Source organism: Vidua macroura, chromosome 6, assembly GCF_024509145.1.
Source record: "Vidua macroura isolate BioBank_ID:100142 chromosome 6, ASM2450914v1, whole genome shotgun sequence".
NCBI lineage: Eukaryota > Metazoa > Chordata > Aves > Passeriformes > Viduidae > Vidua > Vidua macroura.
Genome location: NC_071576.1, coordinates 49,410,335 through 49,437,351, shown reverse-complemented (window position 1 = coordinate 49,437,351; position 27,017 = coordinate 49,410,335). Strand labels below are relative to the sequence as shown.

At 39.5% G+C, this 27,017-nt stretch overlaps 1 protein-coding gene across 5 annotated transcripts in view; it reads right to left on the bottom strand.

Moving 5' to 3' along the window:
• The window catches only part of SERGEF (secretion regulating guanine nucleotide exchange factor), a 170,001-nt gene that overhangs the window by 121,431 nt on the left and 21,553 nt on the right, over positions 1-27,017 (bottom strand). Inside the window, exon 9 of one of the 5 annotated variants that reach the window (XM_053981582.1) lies at positions 22,809-22,891. The exons of the other annotated variants lie outside the window; for them this stretch is intronic. Coding sequence (XP_053837557.1) covers positions 22,851-22,891 — 41 coding nt within the window. The 3' untranslated portion in view covers positions 22,809-22,850. Of the gene's footprint in view, positions 1-22,808; positions 22,892-27,017 lie in introns of those variants that run through there. 5 annotated transcript variants of the gene reach the window in all.

Genomic DNA, 27,017 nt, shown 5'->3' with positions numbered 1-27,017 from the left:
CCCTTAAGTAGCCCTACAGCCCCTGAGCTCTGCATGCCAGAGGCTTTCCCGAGGGCAGCACTGCATCCCAGACCCTGGGGCTGCCAGGAGCCTCCCAGAAGCCGTGGTGGCACCACGAGTCCCCTCCAGCCTGCTGTCACACCCCGGGCCATTGGGCTGCTCTAAACTGCTCCAGCTCTCTCAAGCAATTGCAAGGGGACTGCAGCACAGCTGAGGACACCACCCAGACAATTCAGCTACTGATCTGAGCAGTGTGCACTACTTTCAAACTTCAGAGGACAGGTGATAGTATCTTTAGAAGAACATAGCTCACTTAAATAAGGGACTTTGGTAGGTGGCCAAGTCATTCTCTCTTTTAGGAAGTGAGGAGAACTGGCAGTGAGACAGGAAACCTGAAACACACCTTAAACCCCAATTTTCCCTCTTCTAGGGATGGCAGAGCACTCAAATATTATTTGCATAACCAGTACCACTTGACAAGTGATGCAACCACAAACCACAAAGCTACTTGATATCCACATTAGTTTTCCAAAGCAAAAGCTGCCTCTTCAAATACAGCTTTTTACCTCACTCAGTGGACAACTTTAAAACTTTTTAGGAAGAACTTGATGCTCTGCCTTCAAGTTGACTCCCAGACTTACATCATACTTCTGATTTCAGACCTGCAGAGCTACAAACCCACTTTCTTCCAAGAGAAGAAATTTGCTCCCCTCCAAGAACAGACTCGTGGCACATTCGTGCAACACCAACAGATACGTCCCTGATCAGAGGTGTCAGAACTCTGAAAGTTGATTTTGGAGGTAAAATTACCAAGAAGTGAACATGCCTTATTCTGAGAGATCCATTTCAGCTTCAATTTTGACTTTCTGACTGAGGAAAGTGTGGTGAAACACTATCTAATTTTATTATCCTGTCAGCCATATACAAAGGAGAGCAGGGTTCACTGATAATCAAACCAGGAGAGTGAAAGTTTGCTATCCACTACTCCCTGATTAAAACAGACTAAAACTTAACCTGTAATTCAGAAAAGTTCTTCAGCTTTCCTACCCTCTGGATAAGTTTGGGTTTGTTTGTTTGTTTGTTTGTTTTTTTACAACCTAATAAATCTACCACTGGAAATCGCTTCTTTTTCCCAGCTTGTGCCACTTTTTCTGGAACAGCAGCAACAAAAATGCCTACACCCTTGTGTCCAGATCATTTTCAGCAGAATTTCTTGTGTAGAATTAAACAAGCCAAGTTGCAGGCGTGAAAGCAAGCTGCCACAGAGGCTCACAGCCACAGAATGCTCCTACAGAGCTGCAGTACCACTGTTACAACACGAGCAAAATAAACTCTGACATGCAACCATTCAGGGGGACAGAATACAAAAGAATTTCTTCTTCCCCTTCAATGCCTACACTTATCAGGCAGTAGGCTCAAAGCAAGGCTGGGGGGGTAAGAAAATACAGGTATTTTTCCTTCAGGTCTGTCTGTTCCCTTCTGTTACTGAAAGAATGAAAAAAATGCAGAAACACTGTCAAAATTTTCCAGCTCTATTTTGGCATATCATCTCTCAAAGCCAGCCTGATCTAAAAATTTCAAGCATGTTTAACTTAAGAGCCCTTGACAACATCTAATGCACAGGCTATTTACCATAAATTGAGGTGTTTATTTTTGGACTTCACTTTGAAACAGCAAAGTCTGTTTTGTCAGTACCAGAAAAGTTCATAAATCCTGCCAAATGTATCAATATTACATATTTCAATGGTATTCTACATACACTGCAGAGATATCCACAACTCTCTGCAAAACTCATTCAGCATTACAGATGTGCATGCTTTGAACTCAGTGTGAAATCAGATCATGCTGGGAACCACTATGACTTGCCCTCTCTACATGAACAATTACTGGATTTAGCACTTTTAAGTAACTAGTGTGATTTCTAATGTACTTTAACATGTGGGGGGAAAAAAGGGTAACTTATTTTTTATGTTTCTCCTTTGCCCATTCCACAATTCTGACACACGCACAGTGATACCACTAACTGCAATAACCCTCTGGAGCTTTGCATCTACAGAGAATTTTGAAAAATCTGCAAACCTGCAAGAGACACCCTTTGTGGTACTAAGTTTTATGCCTGAAAAGACAGAAATTTCACACTTTATCACTTGTCTCAAACATTGCTGTTATACAGAAATTCAAATCAATAGGTACTATAGGTTCAATGGCAAGCTGCATTCAGAATAGCCTTTCTACAGTCTTTGCCTTTTAACCATCTCAAACTTTTTCAAGTGGTATCCTTTCAATGCCTTCAGCTAAACTGATAAGGCACCTTGCCAGCTACATGTATAGGATGCATCACTTAGTGCTGTTCAGATTTCTGACTTCAGAGCACGCAACACCAGCAGCCACCATCTCTGCCAACAGCACTGAAGGAAGCAACAACTTGGACTGTCCCCAGCCATGTTTCAACCAAAACAGATTTGTAGAACGTACCCAAGCAACCCCACAGAAGTGCTTTATCTGCCATGAAAAACTATCAGGTGCTCTTCCATTCCTTATTCTCCTCTGCACGGGGCAACTACTAGGAAGTAAATATCAGCTATTCACCCTGCATTAAGCCTTGAAAAGCAAGACTGACTGGTGATTTGCAAATATACAGCTCTTCAAACCCCAGTGATTTCATCAGGTCTGATTCCATCAGACCCACAAGCAACATGGTCTGTAAGAACAGCAGCTTTGCTGCTCTTGCAAAGAATTGAAAAGGTTCCTTGTAGCTGTCTTGCAGATCTCAAAGAAAAATAAATCCTTGGACTATGTGCTGTTTTTCCACAAAATTGATTGTGAGGCCTTGAATTCAAACCCAAAGTAGAAAGTCCAGGCATATGTAGAAAATAAACAAATGAAAAACAAAAGCCTTATTTCTAGCACAGTTATTTGTGGATAAAGCTGACTTAACATGTCAAGAGTAATTGAGGTGAAAAAGTTAGCTTTGTGCTTAAAGGTTCACCTACTGCTATGAGAAAGAACTAAAATAAAGGCAACTTCTTCAGACAAGCAAAGATCCTTAAAAAGAACTGCAGATAGCATACATGATTTTAGATGACTAATACTGCAACTCAGAAGAAACACTCAAATAAAAAAGATTCTCATGAATCAGGACAGTCGTCTTCAATAAACATTTTAATGATGACAAAGTCACATCTGTGTCACCTCTAAGCTCGTCTGTCTCATTTTCTGTTTACCCTTGCAGAAGAACACAACATTGCAGACATCAGGCTTTTTAATTTTCCGAAGAGCAGAGCCTGTTTTTAACGAACTAATTTCAATAGCCTATCTGTCACACAGCTTGTTCATCTATTGCTACTCAAAAGAAAACAGAGGACGGGGAGAAGGGCACAGAATTAGACTTTGTCTTATAAATTTAGAGCAAAACTGTCAGCGTAAACCAATCCAACTTAATTTTATATGACCAAATAACAATTTATGCTAGAAGATGGTACATAACTAGAGAAACTGCAGAACAAGCCCTGAAAATCAAAATTTTCATTTTAAGCCTCCAGATCAAGGGCTCTGGTTTTCAGTGCATGGATAGTTAAACTGCAGAGTAGCTTCTCAACTCATTTTCTACTTTGCAAACTTTGGAGTACAAGGAAAATAAGAACAAAGAGGAGAGGACAGCTAATTTTAGCGTTTCTGGGCTAAAACAAAATAACAACAAAGAACTACCGAACCATGAAGCAGTTTTTCCAAGCTGCTATTTCAGTTACAATCTTTATTTTCCCTAGTCAGTGCTGGAAAGAAGATGCCAGCTTCTACCCTATCAGAGTAATACAAGCACCTTATGTTATGCAGATGGCACACTGAGAGCTCTGAACTGCTTGCATAATGCTTCTATATATTTTGCTGCACCCAAAATGTGTATTATAGCTGACAGGGAAAAAACAGCATGATTTCTTAAATTTCCTTCTCTCTCACTGGTTGCCCCTAGTAAACTGAACTTGAGTCTTGCCTATTACATTTTAACAACTACCCTGAAAACTCATCCCTCTGACAGCTTATTATCACAGCACTGGACTGAAGCTTCATAATTCTCAGTCTCAAGCATGTGTGGAAACAGTTTTGAGGACAAAACCAAGACCTTAGGATCACAGGATTATCCAGGGTCGAAGCGATCTCCAGAGGTTCATTCCAAACTCCTGCTCCCAAACAATTCAGCCATGAAATCTTTTCTATTCCATAAGGCTTACATGGTACAACCTCCCCAGGCAGCCTGCTCCTCTGCTTGATTGTCCTCGTGGTGGAAAAGGTTTTCCTTACATTAAGTCCAAACCTTGTGTTTCTATTAGTGTCTTTTGTTTCTCCAAGTTCAACTTCTCAATGAACCTCCTTGTAGGTACTGGCAGGCTGCTACTCTGTACCCTTGAAACTTTCTCTTCTCCCTGCTGAACAAACCTAGGAAGATTTTCGTCATAAGATTTTCACCCATCAGTTTCAGTTAAGAGTAAACAAGGTACCGAGGCAGTTACCTCCTCAAAACAACCCCCAGACTTTCAGGTCTTAAATATGTGATCTTCAAAGAAACTGTAACCATCTCACAAGAGAGGGCTTTTGAACTCTGATTTTTCTAAGTAAATGTCCCTTTTCTGTGAGTATTTACTCAGAACAACCCATCTTATGTTTTCAGCATCATCAATACTACTCTAGGGCTAAACAAAGTCTCCCACAATTTAAGGATGAATGGATTGGTTTTAGTCACTGTTTCAAAATAAAGCAAACTGAGAACAGAGGGTGAACACTGAAATTTCTCTCCTGAGTAGCAAACTGCTGCAATAAATTTGGGCAACCAAACAGAAAGCTAGAACAGAAAATGTGAGGCTGCCTTCATATACAGCAGTATTAAAATACACTGGGTTAGGTTCATAATTGGTGTTAAAGTTTACTCTTCTCTAAGCATCTATGTGCTGTTACTCTGAAAACCTTCACAGGAATAAATTATGCTTTCCAAGCATTAAAAACATATTAACATGACATAGGGCATGGAAATTCAAACTTCAAATACTTACTGAATCCAATTGATCATAAACCAAATCAGTATTAGAAAAAAGAAGATGGCTACATTAACTAAAATAAAGCTCTCTGAAATAATTAAGTGATTTTTCAGCCACTGTGATAACACATATTCCAATAACTTAGATATCAGTGAAAGAGTCATTTAGACACAATTTCACTTTTAGTCATTTACTGGAACTCATAACCCTCTGGCCCAATTCCAGAAGATTTCTCAAATCCAATATAAAAAAACTTCAAGTCAGCCTGAGCAGCCTATACTGTGCCACATGAAGGGTAAGCTGCCATGAGACACACACAGCAATACAGCAGCACATTTTAAAACTGCACATTTTAAAACATTTTTCAGTTCCCTTCTATTACTTTAAAGAAAAAAAGAGACTTGACCAGAAACATTAACTTCTCTCACCATTTCACTGACTGTGTTATTAGCCAATTCATTCACTTGTCCCCCATCAGACACAAAGTTGGTATGCTTATTCTTGCTCATAAGTAAAGTGTTTAATTTCTTAAGAACATTTGCATGGCACTAAAATCTGTTACACTTAACATCTCCAGCTTTACCTTACTTGTCAAATCAATAGGCCTAATTAAGCATTTTCTGCATAGCTGAATCTAAAACCGAATGTATATCAAATGACAACTAGAATATTTTATCCAAAAACATTTTAGAAACTCAGTTGAAGGTACAACAGTCCTGTAAAGCTAAATTAAAAACATGAGATTTCTTTTAAATAGGCAACATGAGGCTGCAGTCTTGCTCTTTCACTTTGGCATTAGACCCTGAAATTTCATGTTTTCAGGATTTTCAGAAAACAAGCTTTCCATACATTTTTTTTAAACCCATCACAATTACCACAAGCCATTCAAGGAAAAGTTTCCTTAACACCATACTGAGCTTCTCACAGACGATCACTGTCATCACTACCTTAAATGAATCTCAGGTATACACTTTTATACCATCAGTTTTTGTGACAGCCACCAGAAACTGAGCAATCTTACAGCTTTACAACCTGGTGGGCAACTCCTCTGGATATTGCAGAGCTCCACTGACTTGAGTGCACCTCTCTGTATCAACACTGGACTTGACCCAGGAATTCCTGCTGCATTTTGGATCTCCTGTCAAGAGTACTACAGAGCTGCGCATCATCTGCAAGAGGATATCAATAGGTTCTACACAAGAGATTTACTATGGAGAGTTATACTGCACATAGGAATGCTTACTAGCTTTTCCTTATGCCTTTCATGCTCCTCCATCCATCAGGAACCCAAGTGCTCTATTTAACCATGTAGGTTTTACCCATCTTCCTTTTGCAGCTGTTTTCCTAAGATAAGCTCTGAATTGTGTTTTTGTTCTGAGCCAGCTCACCTGCAAAGATTGTTTGAGAACCCTGCCCACTGGGACATGACTCAGAGCAGAAGACGGGTACACAATGCTTTCTGATTTTAGCATGGCAGTGAGACAAGAGCAGCTGTACAAACAGTACTTTGAACCTTCTAGATGGGAAGATGCAGTTGGGCTTACGCACACTCAGCTGACAAAATAATTTTGCAGTCAGGTAAATCCACTGGTGCATTCCTCCTGTTCCCTCAGGATCAGAAAGTTTGCCTTGTTATGACTGGCAATGTGCTGGTCTTCAAGTTTTCACACATCTCCATCCAGTTTGAAGGAGGAGGGTTTGAAGTATCTTATAGAGGTAGAAAGATAAGAGGGGAACATTTGAGGGTTCTTCTTCGTGTAGCAGTGCTTTTACTTTGAGAAAGAGGTGGAGAACGTAACTATCAACATCTAAGTCTTATTCATTTCAGCGACTCTGGTAGCAAAATCTGCCAGGGGAAGATGGGGAAAATGTGTTGCTACATAGCCAGAGCAAGAAAAAGACTATTTAAGGATCAGGCAGGTCAGCTCTAAAAGTTTGACACTGATCCAGGGGAAATAAATGTGCTACTGCATCTCACCCCCAGGTACTGCCGTTAGCTGAAAAAAAGAATGAGTAAGAAGCCATACTTTCAGGCTTCTACAGTATAGAAGTGTCTTCTTTCCAAAAGTAGGAGAATGTATAGCACAGAGTGTCCTGGAGACAGTGACTGGCAGGCCTGAATGCTATCCCCTTAAGCTCCAAACTCACTTGAAGAGCTTTCAAATGCTTACAGCCACATGAACCTTGGAGAAAGTATTTTCTCTAATAAATAATGCACTGAAGTATCCAAAAGTTTATGTCCAAAGAGACATTTTCAAAAGAGGTAACAAAGCTGTCTCTGCAGACTGTCCCTCCCAGGTGCAGGTCCAGCACTATGACAAATGTGGACAATGTGACAGGCTCATTTAGGTGTGCAGCTCCGGCTTCCCAGCAGGCACACCAGATGGCTCTCAGTAGGTCTACACAACAACAACTCTCTTGGGCAAGAGAGCAAGGGAAAAAAAACAGAGGAAAAAGCACAGTAGCAAAATACCTCACGAGGAAACTCCAGTTAAGGCTTGTGTAATGATTATGGTCCTGCATGAGAGATCTTTGTCAAACAAATTATGAGTGAAAGCAAATTATCTGAAGTGTTGGACAAATGTAAAAACCACAATTTTTCTAATACCAGTTCTCCAAAATGTAAGTAATCCTCTTCAATTATATCTAGGTGTATGTAAATCACATGTAACAACAGAAACACTTCTTACATCTCTGTCTTACCATGAACTGAATTAAAAAATCTTGAAGTGGGCCATTAAAATGGCCTCATTGAGGAACTAAGCTAGAATTCAGAGATTCACTTTTGCTAGCTCAAACATAAAACTAATTTAGCTTCACTGTTCCAAGTGTTTTAATGGTTTTGATTCCTCTTCCCACTGAGTATCAGCCAACATACAGCACTGAATAAGAGAGTTAGATGGAATCCAAATATGAGTATTATTTGGTACATTAAAAATTGCTCTTAATAAATGCAAAAGCATACAACCCAAGTGCATCACAATCATATTGATCTAACATGAATAAAAGTCTTTTTGGACTTTGCTCCTGACTCCTTGAATTATCAAAATAGAGTTTTTAGCTCCATAATTACCAAAGAAGAGAATGTTTCTCTTGCAAACACAGGACTGCACATGCAGTTTCACTGAGTGGAAGAGATGTTTTTGAAGCATGTTACCTGTTGCCAAAAAGATAATAAACAGGAGTACAATTTGAAATCCCTGTAGGAGCACAGGTTATCTAACAGAAGTTGTCAGTAAGTAAAGCAAAAGAGGAAGAGTACAGGGGGAAAAAAGGGCTGAAAGAGCAACTTGGAATGTATATTTAAGTTCAGCAGAGGTACATCAGTAGTCCCTCACATACTTAGCATTACTAAATTTGAAGTCCTCTGATAAAATGACTTCATTTGAATTCTCTCTGGCATGGCATGCTGAGCATTAATGCAACGTAAGTGAATAAATAGTCCTTTCTCACTGGCTTTCTGCCACTCTGAAAGCAAAACAGAGGCCTCACACACAAAACCAGCCATCCTTGAAGACCCTGAATACCAGCAGTGCACTCCTGACTAATTTGGCCACAAGACATTGTAGATGTCTCCATGTACTATGCAGAAAAGGAACACAGGACACTACTCTGTCCTCATTTGTTAAAGAGATGGGGATGGGGCATATTATCTCTCAAACATGAAAGAGGGGCATATTATCTCTCAAACATGAAAGACATTAACACCACATCAAATCCCACCTCATATTCCTGAACAGCTTGTCAGCCAAGTTAAAACATTTGTATTTTAAGATTATTAGACACCATCACTGTAATTCACAAATACTATCTTAATATTTCTAAGTAAAAAAACACAAGTATTTTGCTTTTCATGCTCTTCCAGGCAGTCTGCATTTCAGACTTGCTGTGGCAAGGAAAACCAGAGACAGCAAATTAATCCTGTAAGACTTCATGCAAACAGAAGAACCAAGAGAGAGCCTTCTATTACTCTGTTCCAAGCACTTTCTCATTTCCTTATGTTGCAAATCTCAACATTATGTTTTGTTAGATTTATGTCTAACATGTAAACTGAACAAAAAAAATCCTGAGCAAGTTATACAACTGACCATATAAATGCATTTCTACAAGTCTCTACATTTTTCTTAGCCCCAATTCTGTGTGACAGAGGTCCCAGTTAAAAATATTGAGTCGAATCAGCAGTATCAAAGAGGAAGAAGTCGTAGGATTGTGCAGTAAAACTTTAAAAGTGACTGTCATCACACATTTCCATTATCTCCTTTGTTTAAGGTTACTTGGTAGAGTAACCATGAAATAATATTTTGTATTCTTTTAAAACAGAAGTAGGAATCAAAGCACAACAGGTGCCATGAAACAGCAAAAAGAAGATTGTGAATTTTCGGTTTCTGAAGACTGACAACATCCCCTCCCACCAGAACCTGTGACTTGCATTCCCAGTGAAAGCATTATATTCACTGTGAAGCAAAAAAAATCAGTCTGTGTGTTCTAAAGAACTTGGCATGCATTTTCAAAGTAATCCTTTCAGACATGGAAAATTCAAATTTTCAAAAGACAAACTGACACCTACTAGCTGAAGATAAGATCACTGGTAATAAAACTTAGGCTCTCAAATACCCGTATTTCCAGCACTGATAAGAATTGTTTTAATAAATGCTCTCCTTGCCCAATAATCTCCTCAAGAAGATGAAACAAAGGGTAGGATCAAATAGAGGCTTCAGACTTGAATCAGTTCTTCATACATGTACTCAAGGCAGACCAGTAAAGGTGAAAAGATTGCCTTTTGCCAGCTGCTCTAAATGTAAGATGCTGAGATAGATTTGCCTCTGTAATGCTTGTAATTATGTTGCAATGCTTTCTATCTCACTTCCTGTCCTTATTTTCTGGCAAAATTTTGAAAAAAAGTTCTTATAACTGTGCTCCCAAAAGTCACAAAGTTGGATTTTTTTATAATCATAAACCAATTATTGTCTAAATGTTATAGATACAGAGCTGCTTATCAGGATGCCTTTATTTTAACTTTGTAGTGGTTAAATCCTAAAAAAAAAGCAGTAGCAGATCAAGAAGTCAAAGGAAAAAAATCCATTCACTGTTTTCTACTTCTGGAATAGTCTTTTGTGTGTTTAAGTCATAAACACTTTCCCAAAAGTACCGAAGAAAAAGGATTTTCCTTCATCCACACATTAAAAAGAAAAAAAAACACACCACAAAACCATGAGAAATCAAAATAGAGAGCCAAACAGAGAAGATACAAGCAGGGAATAAATCCAAGAAGCAAAAATCATATCCTGTACTTGCATCAGAACACGAAACAACACAAAGTACAACACCTTGGCATACAGAAAAGCAATAAAGGAATTGCATAGTTATAAACACCAGCAATGTATCTTGTCATAACACTTAATCAAATGTCAGACACTGTATTATCATTGTCTGATCTGTTAGCCATCAATGTTAAAGTTTAATGGCTTTCATCCTTTCCCCTCAGTATTCTCTTGTGAGGTCCAGCAGCACCTAGCTTTTTATTATTTAATTTTTTAAATTTTTCTTTCTATAGAAATGAACCATGGTCTGAGACTCCCAAGGCTTTAAATGGGTTCACATTTTTTAAATCAGCCAACAGTGGAGGCTGCCGGAAAACCTTGATAACTTCAAAAAACTAAAAAAAGCTGGACAAGAGGGATTTCCACTGAAGCAACCATCAGTAAGAAATTTGGGTATTTAATATTTGTTAATTTAACACTTGAGAGAACAACATTATGTCAAACAACATTCTGGAGAAACAAACACATCCTAAAAACTCCTTACTGCATCCTGATCTACTTGTTACCAAGGAAGGAATTGTTCACATTAGTTTTACACCTGGGAGGGGAAGGAGGAATTGTAAAAATGGGAGTTGAACTGGCAAACTGTAGAAGGAGGCATTTTCAAAATCATACTTCTAAGGTAAGAACTATCAATTTTTTTCTATCTGAGAATGAATTTTTTTTAATTCTTTTTAAAGGTTTTTATCTACTTTTGCTGACAAAAAAAGAACTGCAAGGCATAGTTTTTTTCAGTCTTTGCTGGCATCTGATTACATGCCAAATCCACTGAATTTATGGAGACCTCAGCAATCAACTGCCAGGAGACCAAGAAAAAACCCTTAGGCAGGTTTTAAAAGAGGAGACAGTTTAGCATTTTTGTCCTCACAGGACTAGACGAATCACGTTTACTTTTTCTTCCCCTTCCCCCTCCCCCAAAAAAAGTTCTGTTGGTTGAATGCTGGAGCAAAGGCACAGACTGTATTAGACCATTTAAGAAACAGAGTCCAGAAGTAGCTTCTGCCTTTGATAACTTCAGTTTAAATTAGAGAAAGGCAGCCAACAGGCAATTCAGAAAAGCCACTAGGTGGGAGGACAAACAGGCCCCTGTCACTGAGCAGGCTGCCCAGTACAGCAGGCTTGGAAGCTGTGCCATGGCATCACAGCAGAAACACAAATCCCCCTGTGCTGAATCTTTGATTAAACAGGAGCTTTATAATAACTTGTAACCTAAGCACAAAGGCCAGGAGGACTGGCAGGGCCCAGAGCCTGAGTGACTCGTTGGCAAGTGAAAGCTGGAAATATCAGGCAAATACAAACAAAGGCCATCACAGGAGTAAAAGTACAGGCACAACCCAGGTTCAAACCAAATCCAAACCCTCTAAATTAAAAGCAGGGAGAAGCAGTCTGCTTGCTGGCACTACCTTGGTGAGTTTATGGCCTCACAGTGACAAATGGGCTGGAAAGAACCAATATTACAACACAATAAACAGATAGTGCTGGCACCACTAAGCTCTCTTCCTTCTCATTCACTTGCAGTAACCTACCCAGTAGTGCAGTATATTCTCTATCTACAGAATGCATACAGGCAGTATGCATTAGAGTAAACTTTGCAGCAGTAACATTCATCTTAAGGAGACAGAAAAACAATGAACAAATAACAAAGTCACTTTCACTAATACAAAAAAATAAACCATTAAAAAGACTGATCAAATTCCTGTGAGGGTAACTTAAATTATGTATTTCTCCTTGACTATTTTTCTATAAGATTCCAGTTTTACAGAACATGCCAATAAAATTCACCAACACAACTGAAATAGGAAAGATAAGCAGCATTTACGCCAGAAGTTTCTTGACCTAAAGTTCTGGGGTCAGCCAGGTAAAAAACAATTACTCTAACCTCAAATCATCCTCATTTTGGCATTACTTTCCCATCCACAAAAGGAGGTATGGATGAGATTTCTTTGCAGAGAACACTGCAAATTGATAGCTTTGTTCCAGTTCACTACAGTTTCTTATTGATTTTCTCTCATTTTAGCCTGCATTGATTTGTTAATCCCTTCTCTGTAACAGTCCTAATGACAAATTGAGAATGAAAAACTGCATGCTTTAGGGCCTCTAGCTTCAAACCATATTTTCACTTGAACTTGGAACACGTTCATGCACTTACCCTAGGTTAGATCTGATTCACCTTAAACTAGGTTGGGTGCATTTTACACTGAAACCTTTCTGTTCAGGCTTCTCATGGATGAACGAGGCAACCAAAATCACATCAGTGAGGCAGAACTGGAGTTCTGTCACTTCCAAGTTGCTGCTCACAGAGACTGTCTCAAAACCAAGTACATTTTAAGTAATTTTGCAGCACTGCCCATGGTTGATTAGCAGCATGCATCTGAAGGGCATTACTGAGCAATTATGGCACTGGCTGGTGCAAAGAAATCCTTCCAAGGAGCAGAATCACAAGTTGTCTCTATGCTGAGAGCAGCAGTCATGGTGCACTGTTACTAGAACAATCCATGCAGAAGGATGGGACCCAGCCAGTATTTTTAATTTAAGGAATACAGTATGAGCATGAAGAGATCAGAGATTTACAAAGCAACTTAGATTGCTTAGATTCTGCTACCAATAAGCTCATTAAATAGAGCTGCCAATTTGGTGTCATTGTTGGGGCCTCACTACCCACAGCTGATGCCTGTCTGCACAAGCCATGGCTACTGCTGCAAGTAGTTTTAGTCTCTTTTCATTTCCTGATACTTTCAGAGATCTCCAAGTGAGATACTCATTTGGAATTCTAACTACAACACACTACCAAATTGAAAATTAATTTATGACTTATGAAGACTAAGGCTTGCCCAGAGTCACATTTGTAACACCTCAGTCATCACATGCTGGGTGAGTCTCCACCTCCTGACTTTATCCCATGTCAGTCCTCTCCTACACCACCACATCTGTCAGGAAATTGACCTTTCCTGGTCTCCCATACAGATTGCAGAGCAGCCTGGCCCTGGCTGCCACCTCACTGCTGCAGTACAACCCCAGCAGATCAATTTTGAACCAAAATTTGGTCATTTTGAACCAAAATTATCTGCAAAAGTGATACATGGAAAGCCTCTAGTGTGTACCCACACAGCATGTGCTCCCTGGCATGCAGAGGCAGCGTGGGAGTTCTCCTTTGCCATTCCTTTGGTGTGACTTTGGTTTCCTATCTCCCTCCATGCAATGCCAGCTGCAGGGAAACTGGCAGGGGTGGCAGGAAGGACAGTGCTGGGAACCAGTATCACCTCCTCTTTGCTTTCCAAAAATTACAGACCCAGAGTTGGTGAGCTAGGCTCTGCTCCTAGCACACTGCTATTCTTAACTTGCAGAAATGACTTCGCGGTGCATGTTAAAGGTCTCTCTACCCAGGCCATAAGATACTCTTTACAAACCACAGTCATGTCTTAATGGGATAAGAAAGGCACAGAGTAAGTGGGATGGCTACCTAGGCAAAAAGTGGCATTTGGGTTGCAGCAGTTTGGTACTGCTCTCAATTTTCTGCTTAGGAGAACAGCAGAGAGAACTGACTAAGCTAAGAAATAAATCCTGTTCCCTCATTGCCTGTGACATGACTGTGAACTCTCAAGTTCTTGCAGTGCTGCCAAGATTAGTGTTACTCTCCTACATAGGGCATGCAGAGCACACAAACCCACCTAATCAAACACAGACTTGCTGCATTTTGTATGCAGACTGTAGTTTCCATCTTCTGTTACATCCTGTTTGGGTTTCTCCCCCTTAATAATAATTTTAACAATTTAGTCTTTTATTTTCATCCTTAATTGCAATTTGTCACTCACACAGTGAGCTGTACTCAGAACCCACTTCTCTGTGGCCTTTATTTCCTTTATTGTCTCTTGAAATTAATTGATAAGCCAAGAACTTGATGCAAAAATATTAAAGGGACCATCTCTATATTAAATTTTTCATCATTGCATCGCTAAAAAAGAATAACAAAATCAATCAAGGAAAATTCAACAATGCCATTTCTCAAAAGACATGGATCAAGACCAACTCATAAAAGACAGCAGTTCATAACTGGAAAAAAACACCAAACCAAAAAACTCACAACACACACCAAAGTATTACTTGCTTAGCAAATGAGAAACTACACATCACTTCAACTTTTTTTTTGCATTTATCTCCTTCCTTAACACCCAAAGTGGGCTTTTTTTTTTTAAGCAGCTTTTTGGATCAGTTACTTCACACATATTCTCAAACTTTGAGCAGTAAAATCTGGTTTAGGAAAGTTCAACTTGTTTCTCTCCCACAAAAATACAAACCTCTCATTCTGAACATTCAAATCAAAAACACTTATGGTAGCCAGTCAAACAAATAATTATTTTAAAGCCACACACAGAGCATAGAGGTGATATATAATATTAGGTTATTTCTTTTGATGCCCCTTAAAACCTCAACTGTAGGTTTACTTACAAAGAGGCCTCTAACAAATTTCTCTTATAAGTCAAAAACAGTTGTCTTTTTTTTCAAAAGCAAAAGGTTCCATTTTCACTATTATTGTGACTATGTGTTAAGGTAATAATGCGTATACATTAATCTATCAGTTATATAAGCAATTAATTGTCATCATACTGATACCTTAGAGGCAGCTAAGATACCTTGTAGGCAGCTGCTTAATAATGAATGGGGAAAAAGAAGAAAAACAAGAATATGCTAAAACCAAAGCTACTTTTCAAACGCTTAAACAAAAATGACATCTTACTGCAACTGCACTGAAAAGAACAGCAATAAGCTTTGACTGCAAAGTGCCAGGAGAACATGGGTATTTATGATGCCATTGCTTGAAAGAAAAGAACCATACAGAGGATCCAAAGCAATCCGTATTGTACAGGATGAACCTGCACACTGGAACCATGGGCCACAGCAGGATCAGGATAAACACAGTAGGCACATGTTGACACCAGTCTATCAGTTATGTTCATTCCCTGACACAACTAGTCCCTACATCCATCATCAAGATTCAAGTGGAGTGATGATTATTTTTTAATTTCCCTACTGAAATTTCAGAGATCCCTCCCCAGAAAGCTGTGATCTAGCACAGTTTGCCTTGAGTAGAAAAGGACATGATGAAAACATGGCTCCATGTGAAGCCATGCATATCCAAAATAACTGCAGTCCTTCCTTCCACCCAACTTAGCAAGAAACATTCAGCACTGCACAGACACTTCTCACTTGTTTATTGCTGCAGCAAATGTTTGCTGCAATGTGAATGACATGCTGAACATACCACAAACAGTAGAACAATAGCTATTAAAGCCAAAAATATCAAACAGACTGGAAGAGCATTTTGACAAGGAGGAAACATTAAATGAGATCTTTGTAGCATTTGCTAAATAGAGAGACTCATCATATTTCAGGACATTTGTATTTAATTATCCTTTCATCTGAAGAGCAGTGGATGAATGCGTATCAGATGAGTCAGATGTTCTGAAGAGGTCCCATCAAGGACGCCCCACAACACAAGAGCACTGCCTGCAAAATGCCTCACACAACTTCTCAGTGCCTTGGCCTATTCCATGTTGGTTAGGCACCAAAGCACTGAGAAGAAAGCAGCAAACAGACCTGCAGTGGCAAAATACAAGAATTTTAAACACATTCAACACCAGGAACCTCCACACTTTTCAACCTGCCAGGAAGACACACTCAGATTAATGGATAATTATCTAAAATCGAGGCTTTTGTTCCTCCTTTGCTTCATTTTAAAGGAAAAAAGTGCTCTTATTTCTCAAAGTCAATGTTTTCAGTTGAAGTCAAACTCACAATGGAATAGGTCATTCACAACACTTCAAAAATCAGGTTTTGAAGTGGCAGACACAGACATTATAGCAGTGTCAGTTCAATGAAAGGAGAATCCCTGGTCTTCAGTGGAGAAAGTAGGCAGGCCATGGGCATGGAGACAAGGAGCAACACAGGAGGTTAAATCTGCTGCGCTGTCCTTGAGCTAAACCCACGTGTCTTTTATATTGTCCTCTAATCCTTAGATTAGTTTCTCCACTTTGGCTTTAACAATATTAACTGAAGTGCAGAGGCAATCAGCAGATCACAGCTTTGCCAAAAATTCAGTTGAATCATTAAAAGTGATTTATAAAAATAGACCATGAATAAAAATCATCAGTCCTAATCCTCAACTGTTAAACTGTCTCTCCGCATTTACCACAAAAATTGGAATTGTTAATTCAAGGTAAACATGGAAAAGATCTCCTCTTCTCTATGCTCCTTGCAATTCAGCTCTCAAATCTAATCATGTCTCCATATGATAACAAATGGAAAAAGGGGTAGCTTGTGTGTTAACAAAGAACAGCTCATTCTCCATAAACTACATACTGCAATTGAAGGCATTTTCAAGTATAAATTCTAGCTTTGGCAGTATTTTGTAATCTTGAAGTGAAACAATTTAGGTCCTTATTTTCTGTTTTTCCTTTTTTCATTAACACAGCTCCTCCTAGGATGCAGATGATCCCCTTAAGTCATCTTTATGCTGTTATCTCTGCAAAGAATGATGTCTGCTCCAGAATACTGCCATTGCTAATCACTCAAATCAGGTCCCTCATAGGTCTATAAGGAGGAACAGCGCTGAGGGCAGCAGAATAAAGATGAGATTGTTGTTCCTCTTTCTTTTCAAAGAATCTATCTGAATACATCCCTTCACTTTCATGCATCACTTGTCCTGCCAAGGATAAGTTCCACTGTGCAAAAGCTGCAGCTGCCTTGACTTTGTATTGTCCAAGAAACAACAGAACAATGTACTTGAGACACTGCACACAGCACAGATGAAAAACAGTGTGAAGCAGCTTCAGAAATGGAGCTGTCTATACATAACTAATGACAAAAAGTAGGGACCCCCTTGTCAAAATGAGGAAAGTTGTCTGAGACTCAGAGAAGTTAAGTGACTAAACATTAGGGCAGCATCATGGGCTCTGGGGCCTTAGACAGGGTCCCTCAGGATGGCATCCCTTCCCTCCAGTGTGTCATCCACACAGTACAGCTTGTGTGTGTCAGAAACTTGCTGAGGGTGCCCTCGAACCCACTGTCCTTGTCACTGACTAACAGCACTGGTCCCAATACCAGTGCCTCAGGAACACCACGCCCCACTGACCTTAACCCTGTGACTGCAGGGATCGAGCCACAGAGTCACCCACACCTCAGATCCTCATCTCTTGGATTTAAAGACAGGATGTCATGTGGGAAAGTGTCAAATGCTTTGCACAGGTCCAGGAAGATGATGTCAGTTGCTTTCCCTCATCCACCATTTCTGTAACCCCATCATAGAAGGCCACCAGATTTGTCAGGCTGGTGGCCAGATTTGCTGTGGTGAAGCCTTGTTGGCTGTCCTTTCCACAGTTTTCCACATACCTTAGCATAGTTTCCAGGAGGATCTGTTCCATGATCTTGCCAGGCACCCAGGTGAGACTGACCTATCTATAAGGTCCGCCGGTCTTCCTTATTTCCCTTTTTTAAAATCGGGGTTGTGTTTCCCTTTTTCCAGTGGGAACTTCGCTAAACTGCCACAGCTTCTCAAGTATGATGGATGGTGGCCTAGCCAATTGCTCTGTCAGTTCCCTCAGGACCCATGGGTATATCACATCAGGTCCCATGAACTTGTGCATCTTCAGGTTCCTTAAATGGTCTCAAACCAGGTCTTCTCCAAGAGTAAGCAGTGCTTCACTTTTTGTCCCTGCCTTTGCCCTCTGCAATGTGGGCCAGGTGGCTGGAGAAGTTTTGGGTTGGTTGATTGAAACTCTTCAGCCTTTTTTAGAACAAGGCAACTCTTTAGAAGTTTCACAGGTTCTCTTTAATACCTTGCTGAAGTTTAATGCCCTGGATGACTACACTCTGAGAGTGGCACCTGGACAGATCATTAATCTAATTTTAAGCCAACAAGGCTACACCTTAAACAAAGCCCACCTTCTGCCTGTTCCCCCATCTCTACTTTTCTGAACACATCCCCTTCTTCACTCACCCTACAACTCAAACTGAAGACTTCTCAAGGAGCACAAGAGATCAAGAGTAAGCATAGTGGGCAGAAGTTCTCCATCAGTCATCAACCTCCTGTCTCAAACACATCACAAATTTTTGTTCCTGCCCCCACAGTACTGGGAATCTCCACTCTTCTCAGCTGCAATACAAGCCAGGAGAACTGTTAATATGGCTGTGCAAGCCTCTCCCATGGATCAGAGGGACCACCAGTTGTGATTTGTGGGGTGCTGGTCTGGGGTTTCAGACAAAAGTAGTGCTACACCTGGGCGAAGTCCCACCTCCTCTGTTCAGCTGCACTGCAGGCACATCTTACACCTGCACACATTGATACCTGAGAGAATTTGGAATCTTTTGCTAAAGCTGATTCCACCAAGGAAAAAATCAGCTCCTGAATGCAAAAGCCTTTTAAAAGAAATAATTGAATGTTAATAATTTCTGAATTTACAGGAAGAGCGAGCAAGAGCTTGTGCTGCAGCATTTGAAAGGGCTCTGTTGGGAAACTGTTCTGATTATTTTAATGCATTAAAAAAAAAAAAGGGAAAAGAAAAGAAAAAAAGGTAGGGTGTGGAAATGGTAATTTTCTTCTTTACCTGAGATGCTCCATTTAGGCAAGGAACTGAAACAGGGATGTTACACAGCACCAAGAACTGTTCAGATGCTGTGCTCTGCTGCCCACTGGGAACCACCACATGCCTTCCAAGCTGCCCGTAGTCCACTCTGCCCCAGGTGAACACCTTGCCACCTTCTAAACACAAAACACATTTCAAGATTACTTATTCACCAAGTTCCTGAAACATGTGGATGCCAATTAAAAACCAGAACTTTTTAATGCATCTTATCTACAGCTTCAAAAGCTGGTGAAAAATTATTTCTGGGAACAGAACAAAAAAAAATTAAAAACTAGCTCAAGATATTATGTTATACTTCTGTGAAGCCACTCGTTCTTTATTAACTTGTTTTCTAGCAGAATAATATCTGGATGATGGCCTGGGCTGTAAATAAACCAAGTCAGTAAAGCTGCATAACCTGGATATTCTGCATACAATAAATACACTTTGGTTACACAAAGGACATATTTTAGGTTAATGTAAGCACAAACAAAACAGCTTATTTTGATACATAAAAGATTACAGAAAAGGGATTTATTTTCTATTCCCATTCTTTGCCATGAACAATTCATTGCATGACCTGCATTTAACAGAGTTCTATGTTTTCATGATAGAAGTTACATTCTGTCACTAGTGTTAGCAGAGCTATAGCCCTCAGGAGACATCTGGTTAGTCAGGAGCACCAGCACAACTGCCATTAAGCATTGGAAATGCACTGGTTTGTTTTCACAGAAATCACACATTGGCCAAGGAAAGGCAATTTTAAATGAAATCACCACCATATGGCTCATCCTTCTCTCCAAGGGTTATTATTCCAAGTGTACTGCTGTAGGACTGACACCCAAAACATTCTCCTGTACGGATAACATCCATAAACATCCTTCTTACCCTTGCTTCCTTTGAATTAAAAAAAAAAAAAAAAAAATCATACAAAGTAACAGCTTTGTTTTCTTAATGAAGTGACTAGGTCCCTGCAGATAAGCCTGTCCCTTCTGGGCTTAAAATTTAAAAAGTTATATACACACAGCAGAAGGTAAAGTCCTCAACTTGGTTCTAACTAGAAGCATCAACCCACATTCCTGCCCAGAAAGAAACCTGCAATGACCTTGAGTTATGTACACACTTCAGCCAAGCCTCAAACTGCTCTCCAGAGTTGAACTCAAGACATCACGTTTATAGACCAAAAGATGTATCGGGGGAAAATACCATCCAGTCCTGCAAGTCAGCTTGCACACGCCTCTCCCTGCCCCACAGAGGGGTCGGGTGCAGGGGGTATGGTCACACCACCCAAAGGTGACAACTGAGAGGTTTCTAAACACAAACCCTTGGAAATCTGAACATCTCCCTTTTCCTTAGGGTGCTGTTAAACTGTCTTGATAGGGACACTGCTGGTTTGTAGAGTTTAAGGTGATAATGCATTTTGTAAATGAACTGGAAACCTCAGTTCATATACAGGAAAAGTATAGGCATTTTCCTTGGAAATCTGCTGGCAGTGGTATCTTTTCACTCCAATCACTGCAAGTTTTTCAGATGCATTCTCTCAGTTCACTGATAATGCTTCCCCTAAAATAATTAAGTGATAAAATTAGTTGTCCTTCTCTCTCAAGGGCACAAAGCTTTTTTCCTTTGCAGCTTCCTCTCAGTTCAGGGAAAAGCTGAAAACAGTCACATACTATATTCAATACAAGTGAGGTCTTTTAACACAGTAGCTACGTTTTGTTAGGTTAAAGGATAAAAATTAATTTCATTAAGAGAACTACTAGTGTATCTTAGATTAGGAAGACAGTTTTGGGTTTAAAAAACATGCCTGTTCTAAAGTTAGTATATTTACTTTGCAATTTACATAGATCTCTGCTAAAAATATCTGCAGCTGCAAAAATGTACATAACAAATTTAAATATAGAGTAAGCTTCAGGCTTTTACGTCAGACCAGGTTACTGCACTTCTACAGAACCCTATTAGTGGACTGAGAAATGATAGGCAGGCTGCTCTATTTTATATTAACTACAGGAACTGAGACTGAGTTTTATGAAATCTAAAGCCAGAAATCATTTTTGTAACATCCAGTTAGATCATTAATATACCACAGGCTCTCAAGCCCTACCCAGACACTGCTGTATTGATCCCAAGGACTATAGTTGAATTTAAGCATTTAAGCTCTCAGAAGCCTGAAGTATCAAGTGCCACAGGCAAAAACACCAGCAAGCTGCAAGGCCTCTGAAAAAGCAAGCTTTGAATTGGTAATACAGACCCAGATCCTCACACAGTCTACAACACCAACTGTACACAAAGGCAACAAAGGTTTCTCTCAACCTTTTGGAGGAAAAATCTCCTTCCTCAAATGAATCTGGTGCTCTGTCTGGACGCAGACATGAACAACAAACACTCACAAAACAAAAATGAACCTTTGCACCATCCCACCAGGGCACTGCTCCAGTGCAACTGAAGACTGCAAGCATATATGAAGGATTAAAAGAGCAACAATGCTTAGCTACAACACAACACCTGCCATCCACAGATTCTATTTTCTTTCACTGAGCAAACCAGCAAAGAATCACTTACATATGCAAAACCAAACAGAACCCTTAGCAGAATGTAAATTATTTCTGTAAAACATGAATGTAAAATGTTTCCAATTACAAACACAGACCATTGCAATTTAACTTTTTCTTTTTTGCTACAATAAGGGAAACAAGTTTCAGGTGGTTATTAGTACACAAGCATGGAGAACATTAACTTAAAATTATTAAAACCAGATAAAATAATTTTTGCTTTTAGGAAGAATTTTTTGAATGTCCAAAGATGAGTTAAGCAAACAGTTCCTTCTCACTGCTCATCAATGCAGTTCTCAGTTCTTTTGAGACACATTACTTCCCCAGACTTGTTCCTGTTTGCTGAGCATTCCCCATCACATGCTCAGACTCCTGCTAATAGTCAATCATTTATATTTTTTAGCCAAAAAACAACTGCCCAGGGATCCTTTAACAAAAAAAAAAAAAAAAAAAAACAAAAAAACAAACAAACAAACAAAAAACCTCAAAGTACATAAATCTGTCTTTTCTGTGAGAGAAACTAACAGAAGCTGATTTAGATGTGCCTTTTCAATGAAATACTGATTACACTTTCTGCAAACAAACAAAAAAACCCCAGTCTCAAGTGGATATTTCAGGCTGAGGCAAACACCAATGCGTGGAAAATTCCGCCAAAAGTTAAAGTCTCGTCAAAATCCTAAGGAAAAGAAAGCACTAAGCTATGACAGAAAGCACTGAGCAATTGTAATGGGAGGTATTGCTATTGTGCTGCTTATAAAATAGATGGTATTTTAAAATGTTCTAAGAATATTTGAGAAAAAGACATTAGTCATACAGAGTAAGGAGGTTGCAGGATGAATTACTTAAGAATGAAGGGTCATGTAACGAGGAGTGTTGGTCTAAGATTAGACTAGGACAGATTTTAATTAGAAGTCAAGAAAACATACACAGTGATGAGTCAACTGGACAGAGTACATCAGCATGGAAGTGGCTGAGGCATCAGAAAATGTGATATTTCATACCAGACTCAGTGCAGGAAGAGGGCACACAAAAGGCAGGAGTTATTTCTACAACTTGTGTAGAAAGAAGGGTACAATATTGGAAAGCTTTTCCAGTTCTTCTAAGATACTAACAATGCTTCCTAAGACCTGGATCTTGCCATGTTCTGAGCACGGTACCTCCTCATTTCAATTCCTCTACTGTGAACATCCACATTGGCCCAGATGACTTTATAGCAACTTTTTATTTTTTCACCAGGCAAATGCTACATCAAATGAAGTCCAGAGGTTCAATACCATTTGGAATTAAGGAGTAAGAGATATAAATTCATGCATCCTGTGTTATTCCAGCTTACAACCTGAATGAACTACACGGTACAGGAGCTCGGAAAGCTGAAAAAAAAAGACAAAGGAAAGAAGATTTTTAAGAAAAACCTTTCTGACAGCTCCTTAAGTAAACAACAGTATGCTACATTGGTTGAGATTCTACATGATCATGCAGATCTGGTTTGCTCGTGCTCTTTGAGCTGTAAACACAGCAGTGTGCATCAGTGTACACACAGCAGCAAATCACCCAAAACACATGCTCACATCCTTCACAGAATACAGATGAAGGTACATACATATTCAAGGACTTGAATACAAACCACTCTCTGAAAGGTTCCTCTGCATTTTCTTCACATCATCCTTGTGTCCTCATGTATAACAAAGCACAGACAGTTGAGAATGTCCTCAAAATTACAAGTTCATAGCCTTCAGAGTACTGCAAATCCAGCAACATTGCATAAAGCACTTCTAGTTGCTTCCTGTCTGACAGTGTAGCTTTTCTTGTGCTGTTTTATACTGCTACTAAGACTGTAGAGTGTGTCATTTTTCCCCTTTTAGCATTTTTTTTTAATCAATCTGCTTGGCCACATAAGTAGAAAGAATTAGCAATAAAAACAAATAAGTACATTAGTTTTAAAAACAGGTTGGTTGTTTCTCAGTAAAACACAACAGACAAAGAGGCACATTAACATTTACTTATTTTCACTAGACTCAGATTTATCTTTATATCAATTTTCCTGTTTTAAGATAATATCCTGCACTAGTCGTATCTCCTTGAAGTCTCTATTTGGTACCCAGGCAAGCTTTGAACTATCCTTCATAAATACTAGATGAAAGAGTTCATCTAGCTATCTCAGTTCATGGCTGCATTAATGATTACTTTTCAAATGAACTCTGGATATTCACACTGAATGCTTAATCTCAGGCTTGAATAATGAAATTCCAAATAAAAAATTCCTAATGCCTCCTTTCACATGAAAATTCACAGGAGCAGGCATTAAAAATTGAAATTTAGAGGCTGCATCTTGCCTCCTCCCTGCCCTACACAGAGTAACACTCCTCCCAAATCTACAGATCTCTGCTGTCCTTCAGAAAACCACTGATGTCCTTGACCCATTCTGAGAAACCTCCTCATCTACCTAGAAATAGCCCTTGTGCAGGGCAACCTAACAGAAGAACATTCATCCATACATTCTTAATTCCTTCTTGGCTGAAGACAGCTTTAATTCAGCAGCTGGAAACCAGGCATCCCACACCTGCACCTGTGCATGCTTTCAGTACAACACAGGATAATCTGTCCTGACAAAGGTTTAAATGGCCCCCTGATCCTTTTAACACAGGAGCTCAGCATACCAGAGCTGTCCACATCTCTTCACACATCTTCTTCCCATGACCTCCTTACAAACTGCTGCAACTTAATATAATAGGGCACTCCTGATTTTTTTCCCATATTCATTCATAACAGTCATTAAGAATGTATCACTAAAACACAAATCTATGCACAGTATTAAGGTCATGCCTCATCAGGGAAGTTCAAACAAAGCAGCAAAAGCATTTCAGAGCTGACAGCAACAGAAAACTAGAGATATTTCCATTCCTGGCCACTTTCAGCCTTCTGCAGACACAGGCTGCAATACACAGCTGGTTCAGAATAGTCCATAGAGCTTCCACACATCAAGATGCAGTTCACAAGGGTTTCCAAGCACTTTGTGAAGATATTTAAACCTGCAACAAAAGGCCACAAGTGCCATAGGAAAAGAACCATAAGGGCATCACCAGTCCTCCTGCAACAGCTAAGGATTTGCCAGTTAGAACTCCTATACTCATCAAGTGGGCCCAAGATTCCTGCCAGCCCAAGCTGCATCAGATGTCCCCAAACCTGGTGATCAAATTTAACCACATGCATGTGGGCAACACAGATAGACAAGATTTCACATCACTACAATCAGATGCTCATCCAGCAAACAAATGGCTTCTCACTCACTGTGAGCCATTCCCACTGCTATGGAAATAAAGAGAAAATCATCCTGTCTCCTTTCAGAGCCTCCTGGTGATATCAAAATATTGAACACTCAAGGACTTGTATGAATACAGGATATAATGGAAAGTACTCAGCTAAAAGCAGGTGAAGCTTTGAGGATGTGTGAGACTCACCAAGAGAAGACACCAGGACTGTGACAGTCTAACACAGACTAAAATGCAATGCTCAATGTGCAGAATGAGAGCTCCTTTGGCAACAGTTTACACTAAGAAACTTTGGACCCAGTTTTCTCCCCACTAGGCCACCTGCATTCATTGTGCTTGAACTAATTGTGAAAAGGAAGGTAAACCAAGCTAAGGAATTGATCTGGCTGAAAAACAACCTTGGGAAATGGGAGCTTGGCTACAGCAAACACTGCTAAAGGCAGTGCTGTGTTAAGTCAGTTTAATATTCCATATGATAGGCTAGACATAACTTGCTATTTCCCTGACATGCTAAATTTGTCATACACTTCACCAACAGATCCATCTTTACCAGCACTTTGGACATCTTTAAACATCTAAACAGCTTTGACTTTCATTCACTGCAAAACAGGCATAATCCTTTTTTGCTTCCATAATTACACCACGTTATGTCTTGAGATGGGCAATGCTCTTTTAATGGGATTATTCACATACTTAACAGCATGCTTCACTGCTTTGAAAGACTGAATAATAACTTTGAATGTGGCAAATTCCAGGACTTTCCAGATGCCTTGGAAGTCTTGTCTCTGGTTCAGGTTTTCCATGGCCATTTTCCTTTTAGAGGAGAGACTGGAAATATAAAGTACGACACAAAACTCTGAATAAACCAGAGGAAAAACTAAAATGTAACAATTTAAATGCATGTGAAGTTTTGTTCATACTGCTGATATCACACAGATATAATATCCTGGCTGAAAAAAGAAAATGGGGGGATGTCATGAAATCCATGCAATCATGAAACAAAGCTGGGGAAGGGGGCTGGGGGCAAAAGTGGGATTTTAAAGCCCCTATCAGACTTTACATTCATCCTGCAAGGTGAGAAAATCCCCTCCTTATTTCCCTCCACTCATGATTAGAGAGTCATGATGGCTTCACCAGCTGTGCCTCTGGCTTATTTTAAATTCAAACTATGATATATATCTCACTTTTAGACTTTTAATAGCAATGCCTTTAAATGCAGATTGCTGGCTAAATTTAGTTACATGATTAAAAACTAATCTAACTCATCTCTACCCAGCAAACAGAACTGCTGCATTCAAGGTTCAATAGAGGACTTAACTCTTCAATTAAAAACAAAGTCCTAACAAAAAGCAGGGAAAAAAGGAAATCAAAGCACAATTTGGTGATGTCTCCAAAAAAGCAAGACACATAAAACAGTAAGCAGCTATGGAAAACTATCTGCAAAAGCATCATAGTATACCATAGGGTTTTTGTTCAATGCTTCTGCAAATAAATTCTGCACTATACTACTACAGCAGTATGAGTCATACACTTTTACTGACGTTCTATATTTATATCTCCATGCCCTTCCGCACTGTTATATGCTGTCTTCCATACAGGCCTCTCTAACCTGGAATTTCCTTCCTTCTGCAGCTGAGCATCTCTTCCTCTAACATTCCCCAGAAAACTGAAAAGACATGCAGTTCTTTCTGGACACCATTTTGGAAAAACAACACACTTGAACGATCATAATATGCTGTGTGTGCTTTTATTTGTTTCCAAATATTTTCTGGTGTCTGATTTCCTAATTTTTTGTCTGTAAAAGGACTGCTTAGATGTTTATTCCCTTTGAGGCAAGGCCCAGGTCCCGTTTCATTAGACTTAACATAGTACAGTGCTACAGAAAATCTTATTCAGAGATTACAAATTACAGCATAGGCATCTTTTCTAGACCATTTTATGAAAAGCATTTCCTCTAGCTGCAATGTTGTAAAGATTTGTGAATCTGCCTAATTTGGTGAACTCAAGATCCTGCTACTCTCAATATCCCATCGCCATTTGAGCCTCAGGAGGAACAGCCATGTGCATACAAGAGATAAACAAAGGGAAGGTAATTAAGTTCCCAGTGCTAATATTTACTTTGTCAAAAGACTCGAGGACATGCTGTGGAAAGGCAGACACAGAAAAAGCAAAAGAAATGCTCTGGAATGGCAGCCTGAAGGAGAACTGGGCTTTTTCACTGTTGCCC